Raw genomic sequence first — 17,529 nt, 5'->3', positions numbered from 1 at the left:
GATTATAATTCTGAGTCAACATCTGAGTCTACTGCCTTTTTGCCTTACGTAGGAAACACGTCCAACAGGATCGGTCGTATTTTACGGAAATACGATGTGAAATGTGTTTTCCGACCTCCATCTAAAATTAGAGCACTTTTGAGTTTCGTTAAGGATGATCTTGGACTGCGTAAGGCGGGTGTATATCGTATTCCTTGTAGCTGCGGCATGGCATATATTGGTCAAACTATCAGGACCGTGGAGGACCGATGTACTGAGCATAAACGGCACACACGATTACAGTAGCCAAGCAGATGTGCTATTGCTGAACATTGCTTGGATACTGGCCACCCCATGTTATATAATAACACCGAGATATTGGCATGCACGTCTAGCTATTGGGACAGTGTTATTAGGGAGGCAATTGAGATTAAATTAGCGAGCAACCTCGTTAACAGGGATGGGGGTTTCTGTTTAAACTCTGTTTGGAATCCGGGTCTCTCCCTTGTCAAAAAACAGAGGGACAGAGTCAATGCTATCTCACCTGCGGATCCGTAGTCTCACTATCGATAGCTCTGACTTTGGTGGCACAAGTGTTCATTGTGTGTGTTATCTTTCCTGCTTCAGTCCGAGAACCGAGGTTTTAAATTTGCATGTGCGCCGCCTGTCCGTTGCAGTTTGCCTTGAAAATGGCGGGGTGTTCTCCCGCCGAAATACCGGCGGTCGCTGAAAGTGTTACCTGGCTGAATTCCCGGAAGTTACTTGAAAGTTGTATACGCCAGGAGAAACTCAGGTCTTCTTGGATTCAGCTGAATAATTCCAGAAACCGTGGCGACTTTTTCAGGAGTAGCTAGAGACTGCCTGGTGCCAACATTCTCCGCTACATCATCAGTCACACTGCCTGTCCATTGGAATTTGGTGAAGAGCTCGCGAATGGTTTTCGCATCGACTTTGAAAATAGTATTTTAAAACTGTGCCTTCTCTCCATTGGACAGTGTCTGAATCCTGGTTTTCCAGTATCAGAAAAACAAACTTTGCCCTGGATCACACGATTTGAACATCTTACTTTGTTATTCGTTGACCTCCTTTCATGCTCAACGGTGGGACTGATCGCTCTGAGATGCAGCACACTATTTATAGTCACCACGCACAGCCACTACAGCGCTATCTATTAGCAGCTTTCCCAACTATTTCGAAACTTCATATAATAATATTATTAACTGATAATAATAAATAAATAATCACTCAAAAGGAAATCTAGTAAATGAAAAGCAAAATGAAAGTAAATATTTCACTTTCTTAGTATCTATAATGAAAATTTTTTTGGTGCAAACTTTCAGTCGACGTTATCAACTACGTAAAAATATCACTTCACTGCTTAGTTAATACTGTTCCTTTTATACCTTTTTTATTGTTTGAAGTGAAAATCGGTAAACTCGTGGTGTGCTGAAAAACGTTTAATTTGGTCTTCTTTGATCTCAGGGTAATTGCTGTCTTCTCGCCTCGCGAGAAAATTCAGAATACTTTAATTTCGTGGGTATCGCGTTGGCAACGTAAGAAAAAATGTAATAAAGCAAAATCTGTAACATTTATCAATTAGGGATTGATGATCGTCCTATGAATTGAAAGCAGAAATGCCAAATTAAACAATTATTATTTAACGAAAGAAACTTTTTATACAGACATCTGACATCTCGTGCATTAATCTCACAGGTTTGTACATAACCAAGAATTTTTTCCTGTATGCCGGCGAAATACGTAGAAATTACAATAATTTTAGCTCGACTCTGGAGCGAAAGAAAAAAGTATTCGTAGTAAAGTCACATCAGTAATCGCAACTGACGATAATAATAGCACAATTGAACAAATTCCTAACAGAAATACAATTTCAGTTAATTTGAACAAAATGGAAGAAAATAAGAGGCTGTTAGCGTAAGATGCTGTCGGAAATGCGTGCGACTAAAGAAGAAGAAGAAGAAGAAGAGAGAGAAATAACGAGCGCGCGTTCTTATATAGAACAAAATACAGATGATAATGTTACGCGGCTCTCATTGTCCCGGGCGTACATATTCGCTGAGTTGCAGCGCATTTCATTGACTCAGTGGTTAAATTGTATCTTTAACTCTTGGTATTTCGACAGGAAAATGGTTCAAATGGCTCTGAGCACTATGGGACTTAACATCTGTGGTCATCAGTCCCCTAGAACTTAGAACTACTTAAGCCTAACTAACCTAAGGACGTCACACACATCCATGCCCGAGGCAGGATTCGAACCTGGGACCGTAGCAGTCGCGCGGTTCCGGACTGAGCACCTGAACCGCTAGACCACCGCGGCAGGCTCGACAGGAAAGGAAAATAGTATGTTATTACGTCACGGGCAGGGCACAGTATTGCGTTCTATATAGTTCGTATGAAATTCTCATAGCTTTCACAATAAACATATCGGTCGTTGCATTCGTCTGCCGATCGTAATTTTCGAGATACACTGAAGAGCCAAAGAAACTGGTAAACGTACCTAATATCGTGTAGGGCTCCCGCGAACACGCAAAGTGCCGCAAAACGACGTGGCATGGACTCGACTAACGTCTGAAGAAGTGCTGGAGGAAATTGACACCATAAATGAGCAATGAATCCACAACCTTCATTGTGGATGCACATTTAAATTCGAACTCCAGTGGGTAACTAAAATTAGCCAGCATGGAGGACATCACTACCACGCCACAGCCATGACCATCACCGAGTTATTGGATCTTCAGTGTAGACGAAGTCTTCCTCTAGCATGTTCTCTAAAGTTACGCGACTGGCCATTAAAATTGCTACACCAAGAAGAAACGCAGATGATAAGCGGGTACTCATTGCACAAATATATTATACTAGAACTGACATGTGATTACATTTTCACGCAATTTGGGTGCATAGATCCTGAGAAATCAGTACCCAGAACGACCACCTCTGGCCGTAATAATGGCCTTGATACGCCTGGGCATTGAGTCAAACAGAGCTTGGATGGCGTGTACAGGTACAGCTACCCATGCAGCTTCAACACGATACTACAGTTCATCAAGAGTAGTGACTGGCGTATTGTGACGAGCCAGTTGCTTGGCCACCATTGACCAGACGTTTTCAATTGGTGAGAGATCTAGAGAATGTGCTGGCCAGGGCAGCATTCGAACATTTTCTGTATCCAGAAAGGCCCGTACAGGACCTGCAACTTGCGGTCGTGTATTATCCTGCTGAAATGTAGGGTTTCGCAGGGATCGAATGAAGGGTAGAGCCACGGGTCGTAACGCATCTGAAATGTAACGTCCACCGTTCATACTGCCGTCAATGCGAACAAGAGGTGACCGATACGTGTAACCAATGGCACCCCATACCATCACGCCGAGTGATACGCCAGTATGGCGATGTTGAATACACGATTCCAATGTGCGTTCACCGCCATGTCGCCAAACACGGATGGGACCATCACGATGCTGTAAACAGAACCTGGATTCATCCGAAAAAATGACGTTTTGTCATTCGTGCATCCAGGTTCGTCGTTGAGTACGCCATCGCAGGCGCTCCTGTCTGTGATGCAGCGTCCGGGTAACCAGAGCCATGGTGTCCGAGCTGATAGTCCATGCTGCTGCAAACGTCGTCGAACTGTTGGTGCAGATTGTTGTTCTCTTGCAAACGTCCCCACCTGTTGACTCAGGGATCGAGACGTGTTTGCACGATCCGTTGCAGCCATGCGGATAAGATGCCTGTCATCTCGACTGCTAGTGATACGAGGCCGTTGGAATCCAGCACGGCGTTCCGTATTACCCTCCTGAACCTACCGATTCCATATTCTGCTAACAGTCATTGGATCTCGACCAACGCGAGCAGCAATGTCGCGATACGATAAATCGCAATCGCGATAGGCTACAATCCGACCTTTATCAAAGTCGGAAACGTGATGGTACACATTTCTCCTCCTTACACGAGGCATCACAACAACGTTTCACCAGACAACGCCGGTCAACTGCTGTTTGTGTATGAGAAATCGGTTGGAAACTTTCCTCACGTCAGCACATTGTAGGTATCGCCACTGACGCCGACCTTATGTGAATGCTCTGAGAAGCTAATCTTTTGCATATCACAGCATCTTCTTCATGTTGTTTAAGTTTCGTGTCTGAAGCACGTCATCTTCGTGGTGTAGCAATTTTAATGACCAGTAGTGTATCTATCCACCTTCCATTAGGTCGTCATCTCTTTGCATTATTTCTTATTTACTTTGTGTCTTAGTTTGGACAGAAAGTCTCTCAGGAGAAGGCTATAATGAATCTGCGATATTAGCCCAGACTAAGCACAGCCCGTTGCACGTGTGCCTGTTTTACCAAATATTTCTGCGGTTGTCAGGGTTTCATCAGTACACAAATCTGAATACCCAGGGTGGACAGTCCAGCGCACCCTAATCCAATCTCCCGTTCATTTCCGAGCCCCGCCTGCACGTTTTTTTTTCTCTTTTTCTCCTCCCCTCCTGCCGCAACCTAGATTTCGTCGCCCAGAGAAGTGTGCAACTCCCTGTTAGCTAGTCCATTAAACACCGAGCTCTAATTCACGGCGATTTTCAAAAAAAAGTGGGCGAAACAATATCTGGTGAACAACTGCTAACAATGTTTCCTCGCAGTCGCAACCGCGTAAAAAAAAAAAAAAAAAGGGCGTGTACGTACAGGGCTGCGAACGTCGCACATGTGAGGGGACTGCACGACTGATTAACGCGCACCCCAGTTGCTCTTTACCGAATCACATCGCTGCAGTCAGTTAGCATTACATGCATACCACTCATTTCTGACTGTGCAGACCGTACTGAATCTGAAGCTCTCACGAACGGAAAGCCTTGTACTGTAGTAGGAAGTACGACTACTGACATTTTTCGAAACATTCTGCAATGCGATATATCGATATTTTAAAAAGATATCATTATCGGCCATCAATAAAAAGAATATATGGTATATAATGAATATCAAGAGCTCAGATGGAAACCCAGTTCTAAGCAAAGAAGGGAAAGCAGAAAGGTGGAAGGAGTATATAGAGGGTCTATACAAGGGCGATGTACTTGAGGACAATATTATGGAAATGGAAGAGGATGTAGATGAAGATGAAATGGGAGATATGATACTGCGTGATGAGTTTGACAGAGCACTGAAAGACCTGAGTCGAAACAAGGCCCCCGGAGTAGACAACATTCCATTGGAACTACTGACGGCCTTGGGAGAGCCAGTCCTGACAAAACTCTACCATCTGGTGAGCAAGATGTATGAGACAGGCGAAATACTCTCAGACTTCAAGAAGAATATAATAATTCCAAACCCAAAGAAAGCAGGTGTTGACAGATGTGAAAATTACCGAACTATCAGTTTAATAAGTCACAGCAGGAAAATACTAACACGAATTCTTTACAGACGAATGGAAAAACTAGTAGAAGCCAACCTCGGGGAAGATCAGTTTGGATTCCGTAGAAACACTGGAACACGTGAGGCAATACTGACCTTACGACTTATCTTAGAAGAAAGATTAAGGAAAGGCAAACCTACGTTTCTAGCATTTGTAGACTTAGAGAAAGCTTTTGACAATGTTGACTGGAATACTCTCTTTCAAATTCTAAAGGTGGCAGGGGTAAAATACAGGGAGCGAAAGGCTATTTACAATTTGTACAGAAACCAGATGGCAGTTGTAAGAGTCGAGGGACATGAAAGGGAAGCAGTGGCTGGGAAGGGAGTAAGACAGGGTTGTAGCCTCTCCCCGGTGTTGTTCAATCTGTATATTGAGCAAGCAGTAAAGTCAACAAAAGAAAAATTCGGAGTAGGTATTAAAATTCATGGAGAAGGAATAAAAACTTTGAGGTTCGCCGATGACATTGTAATTCTGTCAGAAACAGCAAAGGACATGGAAGAGCTGTTGAATGGAATGGACAGTGTCTTGAAAGGAGGATATAAGATGAACATCAACAAAACCAAATTAAGGATAATGGAATGTAGTCGAATTAAGTCGGGTGATGCTGAGGGAATTAGATTAGGAAATGAGACACTTAAAGTAGTAAGGGAGTTTTGCTATTTTGGGAGCAAAATAACTGATGATGGTCGAAGTAGAGAGGATATAAAATGTAGACTGGCAATGGCAAGGAAAGCGTTTCTGAAGAAGAGAAATTTGTTAACATCAAGTATAGATTTAAGTGTCAGGAAGTCGTTTCTGAAAGTATTTGTATGGAGTGTAGCCATGTATGGAAGTGAAACATGGACGATAACCAGTTTGGACAAGAAGAGAATAGAAGCTTTCGAAATGTGGTGCTACAGAAGAATGCTGAAGATTAGATGGGTAGATCACATAACTAATGAGGAAGTATTGAATAGGATTGGGGAGGAGAGAAGTTTGTGGCACAACTTGACCAGAAGAAGGGATAGGTTGGTAGGACATGTTGTGAGGCATCAAGGGATCACCAATTTAGTATTGGAGGGCAGCGTGGAGGGTAAAAATCGTAGAGGGAGACCAAGAGATGAATACACTAAGCAGATTCAGAAGGATGTAGGTTGCCGTAGGTACTGGGAGATGAAAAAGCTTGCACAGGATAGAGTAGCATGGAGAGCTGCATCAAACCAGTCCCAGGACTGAAGACCACAACAACAACAACAACAACAACAACAATGTCTCCATAGCATTCGATACTATTTCTACGCATTACTTAAGTTCAGAAGAACATTTCACTAAGCATGATGCCAACGTTTATTAACAAAAGTGTAATCTTTTCGGGTACAAAACGAAATTTATGACTGACAGAGATCTTTTGCAAGCGAGGACACAACAGGTTATCTTGGATGGTCAGTCGACGACAGATGTAGACTTATTTCAAGCGTGCCCCAGGGATCAATTTTGGTACACTTGCTGTTCACTTTGTATATTAACGGCATAGCAGGTAAAGTTAATAGCAATCTCAGGCGTTTTGCAAATAATGGATTTATCTATTATGAGGCTTCACAAATATCCAATCGGATCTTCACAAGCTTCCAAAATGTTGCAAAGATTGGCCTTAAAGTTTGTAAATAGACACTATCACACGTCACAAAAAGCAAAACAATAGTACCCTACGACTACAGTATCGATGAGTGAAACCTGGAATCGGTCAGCTCCTATAAATACTTGTGTGCAACATTTTGTTGCGATGTGAAGTAGAAGTATCGCTTAGGCCTAGTCGTAGGATAGATAAAGCAGGTGGCAGACGTCACGTTACTGGGTAGAATTGAAGAGAAATGCAGTCAGTCTAGAAAGAGGTTTGGTTACAAAACACTTGTCCAGTGCAGCCTAGAATATTGATCAATTATCTGGGATCTTACCTGACGCGACTAACAGCGGATATTGAACATATACAGAGAAGGGCAGCACAAATGGTCACAGGTTTATTTGACACACGAAGACAGCGAAAGAACTGAACTGGCAGACGCTTTAAGACAGTACTTTATTTGTGATGATAACGCACCGGTACGCCGTATCGGTACATCAGACAAGAAAAATCAGAATCACAGATTTTGAGATAGAACTTTTGCTGCTTTTTGAAGCGATGTAAAATAAATGCTGTATTCGCACTACTAAAAGGCTTAGAATAGGGTTAAAATAATGTTTTAAGAAGCTTAAATTTTAAAAACAACTCCTGGAAGGTCAGATCACTGGAACCTCTTTTTTCTTATACATCAAGCATTTGGATCAAATGGTTCAAATGGCTCTGAGCACTATGGGACTCAACTGCTGTGGTCATAAGTCCCCTAGAACTTAGAACTACTTAAACCTAACTAACCTAAGGACATCACACACATCCGTGCCCGAGGCAGGATTCGAACCTGCGACCGTAGCGGTCGTGCGGTTCCAGACTGTAGCGCCTTTAACCGCTCGGCCACTCCGGCCGGCACAAGCATTTGTTGAAGATGGAAACGAAGTATCTCTCAGTAGCAGAATTAAGTGAGGAATCTAGTAATACACTAGACCTCTGCGTCTCGTTACGCAGGGACCAGAAATATAAGAATATACTGGTTACAGCGTGGGCGGAGACATATAAACTGCCATCCTTCCTGTGCTCCGTACGTAAATGGAACAGAGGGAAACCCTAACAATTGGCACAATGGAAACTACCCCCCAGTCATGCAGTTCACACTGGCACGCAGAATATGCAGCTGTGAATGTAGGTATAAAAGAAAGAAAATATGATTTATGAAAACAGTGTCTTCGATCCGGGGTAACAACTGGTCTATTAGCTCATGTATATCGAAGAGCGAGAGAAACTGGTACGCCTGTCTAATATCATGTAGAGCCCCCGCGAGCTCGCAGAAGTGCCGCGACACGACGTGGCGTGGACTGGAGTAATGTCTGAAGTAATGCTGGAGGGAACTGACACCATGAATCGTCCAGGGTTGTCCATAAATCCGTACGAGTACGAAGGGGTGGAGATCTCTTCTGAACAGCATGCTGCAAGGTATTCCAGATATGCTCAATAATGTTCATGTCTGGGAAATTTGGTAGCCGGTGGAAGTGTTTCAAATCAGAATAGTGTTCCTGGAGTAACTCTGTAGCAATTCTGGACTTTTGGGGTGTCGCTTTGTCCTTCTGGAACTGTCCGAGTCCGCCGGAATGCGCAATGAACATGAATGGATGCAAGTGATGAGGTACTGCGCGGATCAACGTCTACAGGTATGGAGACAACCTCATGAATTCATGGACCCTGCATGGTCAGCAGGGGACTGTTCAAGTTGGTTGAGCCTCTGTAATGGTGTGGGGGCCCTGATACGTGTAGATACGAATCTGACAGGTGACAAGTACATAAGCATGATCACCTGCATCAGTTCATGCCCACTGTGCATTCCGACGGGCTTGGACAGCTCCAGCAGAACAATGCTACGCCAAAAACGCCCAGAATTGCTACAGAGTGGCTCTAGGAACACTCTCCTGAGTTTAAACGTTTCCGCTGGCCACCGAACTCCTCAGAGATGAACATTATTGAGCATATCTGGGATGCCTTGCATCGTGCTATTCAGAAAAGATCTCCACCCTCCTCGTACTGTTACGGATTTAGGATTCATGGTGTCAGTTCCCTCTAGCACTGCTTCAGACATTAGTCGAGTCCATGCCACATCTTGTTGCGGCACTTTTCCGTGCTCGCGGGTGCTCTACGCGATATTAAGCAAATGTACCAGTTTCTTTGGCTCTTCAGGGTGGATACTAGTTTTAAATTACAACTTCAAATTATAATTGGAACTCTTTGTATGGCACACAAACCGGAAAGTACAAAGTGTAAATTACACTATGAACAACTTTGTGCCCTCTTGTACATATATAGTCGTTTCGCATAATTTGGATGCACAGAATGAAAAAAAAAATGATAAACTGTTTCAAGAGAAAGAGATCTGAGCTGCATAATGTCATCTATTAACTTCATGAACTTACGACCATCGAACAATTTCCTTGCATATTCTATAGGCTGCGTGGTTTGGGGCTTTTTGTACCTGATCCGCGAGTCAGAACTTTTGTATCTGATCCATGTAACAGTTAACTTTAAATTAAAATAAAAAATTACTAACATACCTCATAAGTTTTATATGGAAGCGAAGTTTTTCTATAACGTTTCTTTCTTACCTCTGTTTTGTTCAATGTACGAATTACGCATATATCTTAATGTTTTTTCCGATTTTTCTGTATTGGACACGTCGTATTTAAGTTAAACGGCATATTAAACCGCACGAAGACTGCTCCGAACTGTGTCTTCTCACTGTCAACCGATCGTGTAGGACTGTTTTACGGTTACTACTGGGAAAGATCTACATGAAGTGTTCGCCCGATATAATCAGGAGTAATTTTGTTTCTGCCTGTAATTGCTGGCAATTAACAGTTCGATGCTATTTCGTATTTGCGTGAGGCATTCCGTGCCCTTCATCTATACCACACCCATTTGTTCTGACAAAATAAATCGTGGTGAAGGGTTGTTCAGTTTGCTTCACTGTGGTTGCGGTGTCGCCTCTCTACGGAATTCTATGTCTTTGGTTAGCACTGGTGTTTAGGACTGTTGCGTTGGCAGCACGCCACCTCAGTGCACGTATTCAGGTCTGTTAGGTTGGCAGCGCTCGCTCTTACCTGTTGCGCCGGCTGCCCGCGGCACACCTGCAGCAGCGCCAGGAGCAGCGACATCAGCGCCACGGTGCGGACGCGCATCGCACTAGACTGAAACAGATGAAGGTCCACATTACTCGTCAGCTTCCCGTTTCTACACAGCTGTAACATATCGCACACCCAAATCAGCTACAGTCGCTTCCCATAATCAACAGCAATCTGCAGGCACAAACACCCCAGAAAAATTCGAAATGAACAACTAGATATCTTATGGAATTACATGTTCCTTGAGACATGACTCTCAACCTTACCTTCGATAAGGAAAGAAGCTGCAGCAATGAATTGAACTTTGTGCCACAGCTGTGACTTGAACCTGGGTCTCGCGCTTACTAGGCAGATGAGCTAACCACCACATATCCGACACCACAGATGCATGGATCACGCTAGTAGAATGCCTTCCCTAACACAAACTTGAATTCGCGTCTTTGGCACATTTTCCCCTCCTTAAATCGTCAATGTAGGATGAAGGTGTGAACTGAAGTTTGTGTTAGGGAGGGCGTTTGACCTGCATAATCCATGCAGCTGCGGTATCAAGAATGCCACAGCGATGTAATGGCTAGCACATCTCTATAGGAAGTAGGAGACCTGAAGGTTCGAGACCGAGAAATAGCACAGAAATAAATTGATTCAACTTCTATCCTTATCTAGACATCTTCATTTTTTCCAACTCGTTCCAGATTGTGTATTGGGTCATCAGCTAACAAAATGTTTCATATTCAGAAGGGTATTTCTATACAAAAGCTACTGCATTTACTTTTCTCTTAGATCACTACTTCATGACTGATTTGGAAACATTTATTTTTGGTGCACGCCATGGTGTATTTAGTACAGTCATTAGTACATCACCAACTGTCAACCATAAATTAGCTACCAGGCCAAATTTGTTACAAACTTGGGTGTACATGATTTGTGCATGGTTTTCACCTGAGATATCCCTGGAGCTGAAAGCTCAACATGTGCTTCTGGCTTCTGTTAACATAAGGTGCTGTGCACTTAAAAATGAGATTGTATACAGAGTTCGCCAGAAAAATGTATACATATTTTCAGGAACGAAAGGTATTACTTATGGGCCTACTTTACACTTAATAATTGATCACACATGCTGCAAAACCTTCAGTTTAGCACATGGTTACCTTAAACGTTGTCCGCAGCTCGTGGTCTTGCGGTAGCGTTCTCGCTTCCCGCGCACGGGGTCCCGGGTTCGATTCCCGGCGGGGCGACGAATTTTCTCTGCCTCGTGATGACTGGGTGTTGTGTGTCTTTCATCATCATTTCATCCCCATCGACACGCAAGTCGCCGACGTGGCGTCAACTCGAAAGACTTGCACCAGGCGAACGGTCTACCCGACGGGAGGCCCTAGCCACACGGCATTTCCATTTATACCTTAAACGTTCTAAGAGTTCACCGCTGGTGGCGATACACATAACAGAACAACGAGCTGTCGCTGCAACTACATCAGTCAGTGTTACAGTCAAGACCGCTTCACATGTCGCTGTAACCTCCTGAGGAAGTTCCTCCAGCGTGTTTGGCTTACGTCTATAGACGTTATCTTTCACAGTTCGCCCCAAGTAAAAGTCCATAGGTGTTATATCTGGCGACCGTGGAGGAAACTCAATGGGCACTCTCCGTCCCATGCAATGCGCTGTAAAATTGCCGTCCAGGAAATCTCGTATGGCTAGGTGGTAGTGTGGTGGCGTCCCATCCTGTTGGTAGAAGACGACCTCATCAACTCCACAAAGCACACATATACCTGGAAACATTTATGTGCGTAACATATCCAGGTACACTACTCCAATGACAGCAGCATAAAAAAAAGGGTCCTACTAAGCCCCTAGATGACAATCCACACCACACATGAACCCTTCATAGATTGACCGCTTTATCCACATAAACATGCATATTTTCCGGTGCCCAGCACACACTGTTATGCCAATTAACGGTTCCATTAAGTTTAAATTGTGCCTCGTCGCCGGCCACGGTGGCCGAGAGGTTCTAGGCGCTTCAGTCCGGAACCGCGCGACTGCTACGGTCGCAGGTTCGAATCCTGCCTCGGGGATGGATGTGTGTGGTGTCCTTAGGTTAGTTAGGTTTAAGTAGTTCTAAGTTCTAGGGGACTGATGTCCTCAGATGTTAAGTCCCATAGTGCTGAGAGCAATTTTTTTTGTGCCTCGTCACTCCACACTACCTTCGTCACAAATTGTCCGTCTTCAGTTACCATTTGCTGATACCATTCGCAAAATTGCATTCGACGATCAGGATCGTCATCATTAATCGCGTGCAGTAATCGTGGAATGTAAACTTTCCACTTTGCAGCTTTCAGAATTCTTCATACACTTGTACGGTCGCAGGTTCGAATCCTGCCTCGGGGATGGATGTGTGTGGTGTCCTTAGGTTAGTTAGGTTTAAGTAGTTCTAAGTTCTAGGGGACTGATGTCCTTAGATGTTAAGTCCCATAGTGCTCAGAGCAATTTTTTTTGTGCCTCGTCACTCCACACTACCTTCGTCACAAATTGTCCGTCTTCAGTTACCATTTGCTGATACCATTCGCAAAATGGCATTCGACGATCAGGATCGTCATCATTAATCGCGTGCAGTAATCGTGGAATGTAAACTTTCCACTTTGCAGCTTTCAGAATTCTTCATACACTTGTACTGCTAACTCCCACTTCACGTGCACATTGCGCAGCAGACTTCTGTGGAGAATTAACAACCGTTTACAACACGACAGCCGACACAGAAGGACTTTTATCTGTACGCTGTCTTCCTGATCTTCCTTTGTATCACAAATCGTTCCATGCAATTCAGACTTGTCAATGATGCGTTTAATTGTTAGGCGAGTTGGCGGTTCTGTTTGAAACTCCCGCCTCCACTGACATTGCACGTCAACGGCATATACAAACCTGAAAAACCACTTCACAATGCACTTTCATTGCTCGAATGTCAAGCGTGCTCCAGCCAATTTGTTTTATCAATACCGAGATGAAGGTAGTAACACCTGTTGATCCAAAGACCATGCTACAACACACTCGTAACTCGAACGACAATATCGTTATCTCGATATAGCCTGACAAAGAATGTATATATTTTTCTGGCGGACTCTGTATTTGGAAATTATCCTCTGTACTCTCAACAGTGGCTGTGGAGCTGCCATCCACAGCAAAGTTATACTGCAATTCGAGAACCCCTGATTGTGCCGCTAAAGACTGACAGTCTGGACAGGCAGGCGAAGTCTTCAGCGTTTCGCCAGTGGCAGTGGCTCTGCTTCTACCGTCAGGAAGAAAGACTCTTCAACATTCCCTGCTGTTCACCTTGTCAATTGCCGGCCGCGGTGGCCGTGCGGTTCTGGCGCTGCAGTTCGGAACCGCGGGACTGCTACGGTCGCAGGTTCGAATCCTGCCTCGGGCATGGGTGTGTGTGATATCCTTAGGTTAGTTAGGTTTAAGTAGTTCTAAGTTCTAGGGGACTTATGACCTAAGATGTTGAGTCCCATAGTGCTCAGAGCCATTTGAACCATTCGAACCATCTTGTCAATTTCGTTCACTACTGAATTTGATAGTCTTCATCTGTAACCCAAGACAGGGGTCCAATTTTGTGTCACATCATCTGCAGCCAGAAAAACCGAGACTTGCATGACAAAGTGTGATCGTTAGATTGTGAGGCTCGAAGATTCACATCATACATACACAATTCCCAGTGTGCAAGCATAGAAATTAAATCGAGGCGCATGAAAAAGGCTGATCAACGCTCGAGCGATAATAGATCGTGGACATGTAAGAGTCTGATGCGACTGTAAGCCCAACTAACGATTATTCAGAATATGCCTAAATTAAAAACTGAATGGAAGGTTGTAATTGTGTGTGTGAGACGATAACATTGAACTGTGAAATTAGAATCAGATTCGCCTAGGATACGGGCATAAAGAGTCATACACATATTTAATTACATGTTTTAAGTTATTTATTTTAATTTAAATACAGTATTTTGTGGGGGAACGAATTTGTCAGAGTCGAGAGGTTCGACGTCCACCTTTGATCCAGTGACTTTCAGAAAATCGTCTAAAATCAAGTGACCTGGTGCTTTCGTGTCAGGTCTGGAAGTATTCTTAAACAGCGAGGTAGCGCACTGATTGGCACACTGGGTTAACAGTCGGGAGGACGACGGTTCAAACCCGCATCTGGCCACCCAGATTCAGGTTTTCAGTGACTTCCCTAAATTGCGCCACGCAAACGTCAGGATTATTGAGTTCAAAGGCCTCGACCGATTTCCTTCCCCAGAGATGACTCAATCTGAGCATGTACTCCATCTCTAGTTGGCCTCGCTGTCGACAGCACATTAAACCCAATCTGCCTTCCAACATTTTGGAAGTATTTTCTTATGAAGAGTGCTGTCTAGTGCACGGGTTCCTGACATTTCCTCTGACGGAACCCTCTGAGAATCCTGGTACAATGATGGGACACTTGTTTATTTTAAAGGTTAATAAAACTGAAAAAGTGAGAAATACGTGTTTCATTCCATGATTAATTTTCAATTTATTTTATTTAATCGTATGGTGATTTTATACAATATATAGTTGATATAAGGGAAGTGATTTTATACAACATACATATGATATAAGGCAAGATTAAACCTTAAAGTCCGTCTTTTTCAACCAGTTAATTAAGCTGGGTATGAGAGTGGACACGTCGTCGGGAATTCCAGGGTGTGAATGAAGTGGACAGCGTTGGACTAAATGTTCAATTGTCTGCTCTGTGAACTGATCCAGCCCCATTTGTACCTGAAGTAGCTACAACAACCATCTCCAGTCCTTAACCAGTTGAGGCGGCACCAAAGTTTCCTCGGTAGGTCAAAACCTTTTGACTTCTTTGTGGGATCAAGGTGATGGACTCTTGTTCCCAACGTTTTTGTTGATCATTCGTGCTTCCAGCTTTCATTTAGGTCAAAACCAGCTGTGATGAATTGTCCTGCAGTAACACTTGCTGGTCTTCTTGATCGCAGTCGTTACTGTGGCGGATGACAGAATTCCTGGTGCAGTGGTAGAGAGGGTGATGCAGAGATTTTCTTGGTCTCCCTCAGTAGACCTTGTTTCCGCCTTAAGTGAGGTGGAGGGTGTGACTCAGCACAGGTAACCAGTGGCACGGGGTTGATTTGATGGAACCAGTAATACAGCGCATTGTGTCGTTATGTTTTGTGTCTATCTTCTTCGCATGTACACTTTCCAACCAGACAGGTGCACAGTACTCGGCAGCGGAGTACACAAGACTGATGGCAGTTAAACGCAGACAGTTGGCAGAGGTTCTACAGGTTGTACCACTGAGCTTATGTAGTACGTTGTACCTTGCAGCAACTTTATGAGGAAGCTTGGTGATGTGCTCTTTGTAGCTCAGGGTTCTACCTAGAGTGATTCCGAGATATTTTGGGAAAGGATTGTACCTCAACGTTTGTCCATTAAGCAGAAATCTTTGTTTGTAGTTCGCAGTACTATTCGCTAGATGGAAACAAGAGACTTCAGTTTTTGATGTGCTTTGGATCAATCTCCAGGTCTTAAAGAAAGATGACATCTTCTACAGATCCAACAACAAAGAAATCATAACATTTTTTTAAATAATTAATACCGTCAAAATGTCGAATAAAACCAATGTTGTTAATATTTTTCACGGAGTACCTAGTCACTTCTTGCTGCGGTACTCTCAGTTTGGGATACGCTGCTATACAGAACATATTATCTCACAAAGAATAAAAGGTGGTTTCAGAGAGGGAGAGGGAGAGGGAGAGGGAGAGGGAGAGGGAGAGGGAGAGGGAGAGGGAGAGGGAGAGGGAGAGGGAGAGGGAGAGGGAGAGGGAGAGGGAGAGGGAGAGGGAGAGGGAGAGGGAGAGGGAGAGGGAGAGGGAGAGGGAGAGGGAGAGGGAGAGGGAGAGGGAGAGGGAGAGGGAGAGGGAGAGGGAGAGGGAGAGGGATAATAAATATTACATGCACATCTACACGACTCCGTGGTTCACACTTCTTAAGTGCCTCGCAGAGGGTTCATCAAAGGACCTTCAGACTATTTTTCTACTATTCACTTCTCGAACAGCACTTGGAAAAAATGAACACACAAATCTTTCTGAGTGAGCTCTGATTTTTCTAATTTTATTTCGATGATCATTCTCTCTATGTAGGTGGGTGTCAAAATATTTTCGCATTCAGAGTAGAAATTGTAGATTGAAATTCCGTAAAAAGGTCCCGCCCCCAACGAAAAACTCATTTGCCTTAATGATTGCCACCCCAACTCGCTTACCATTTCCGTGACACTCTCTGCCCTAGTTCACGATAATACAAAACGAGCTGCCCTTCTTTGAACTAACTCTCTGTCCTCCATCAAACATATGTGGCAAGGATCCAACACTGCGCAGCAATACTGTAGTAGAGGGCGGACAAGCGTAGTGTACTGTGCAACTTTCCAGTCTTTGGGTATGGCGACCGAGTATATATGATTGGTAAGTATGGACACATCATAACATCATACTCTGAAAGGAATCTAATTGGAATACAATCTGGACCGGAAGACTGCTTTTATTAAATGATTTTAGTTCTTTCGCAGCGCCAAGGATATCTAGTTCTAAGTTTCAGAAGTTGGCAGTAGCTCTCCATTAGAAATCTGGAACGTTTACTCCGTCTTGTTTGTGAAGGAATTTCGGAAAACCGTATTTCATAACTCAGATTTAGTGGCAGGATATCATTAATATTACACAAACATTTCTAAACTGTAAGTCAAGTTCGAACACTTAAATCACATGATAGCAACGAAGTGAGTAAATACGGATCGAGACCTCTAAGGCAGGCAAACCCAAACATTTTCAGAACAAAAAAACATACTGAAGTTGCAGCTGTTCTAAGTTATTGGCGGCCACTGTAGCTAATATCGTGGTGCGCGGAATTAAAGTTTATGGCTGCCGAAGTATGATTCTGACTTACTACTTATTTAAACCGAAGTAATTGTGCCATTGGAGTGTTCTGACTAAAAATTTGCAATTTTTCGCAAACACTACTTTTATTAATGTAAGTTACAAGGTTGATTGCTGAACAACAAAAGAAAGGTAACAATGACGGATGCCAGTAAAAGTCTCCTAATTGAGGCAAACAAAAGTTCACTTCTAATTTTCCACGAAGGTTCGTGGTAACATACACAACTAGTGTAAGTCCAATTCAGAGACGAAGACGGAATCTTGAGCAGTCTCAGTCCACGAGGTCGGCATCCGGAGTGAACTCAATTTAGGGGCTATTTCTAGCCCCAAAATATCTGTCTCCAGCCAACCAGATTTCGGCGTAGTGATACTTCCTGCAGGCCGTGGCTCGAGCTCCCCATGCAGGATTTAGTGCTCGGAATGTCTGTTACCATTAC

General features: G+C 43.7%; 1 protein-coding gene across 1 annotated transcript in view; it reads right to left on the bottom strand.

Moving 5' to 3' along the window:
* Positions 1-17,529, bottom strand: part of LOC124718977 (corticotropin-releasing factor-binding protein) — a 1,088,124-nt gene that overhangs the window by 854,783 nt on the left and 215,812 nt on the right. Inside the window, exon 2 of the mRNA XM_047244648.1 lies at positions 10,114-10,200. Within this exon, the coding sequence (XP_047100604.1) occupies positions 10,114-10,191 (78 nt within the window). The 5' untranslated portion in view covers positions 10,192-10,200. The remainder of the gene's footprint in view (positions 1-10,113; positions 10,201-17,529) is intronic.

This window comes from Schistocerca piceifrons, chromosome 10 (assembly GCF_021461385.2).
Source record: "Schistocerca piceifrons isolate TAMUIC-IGC-003096 chromosome 10, iqSchPice1.1, whole genome shotgun sequence".
Taxonomy (NCBI): Eukaryota; Metazoa; Arthropoda; class Insecta; order Orthoptera; family Acrididae; genus Schistocerca; species Schistocerca piceifrons.
This window is presented reverse-complemented; position numbering and strand designations above follow the sequence as displayed.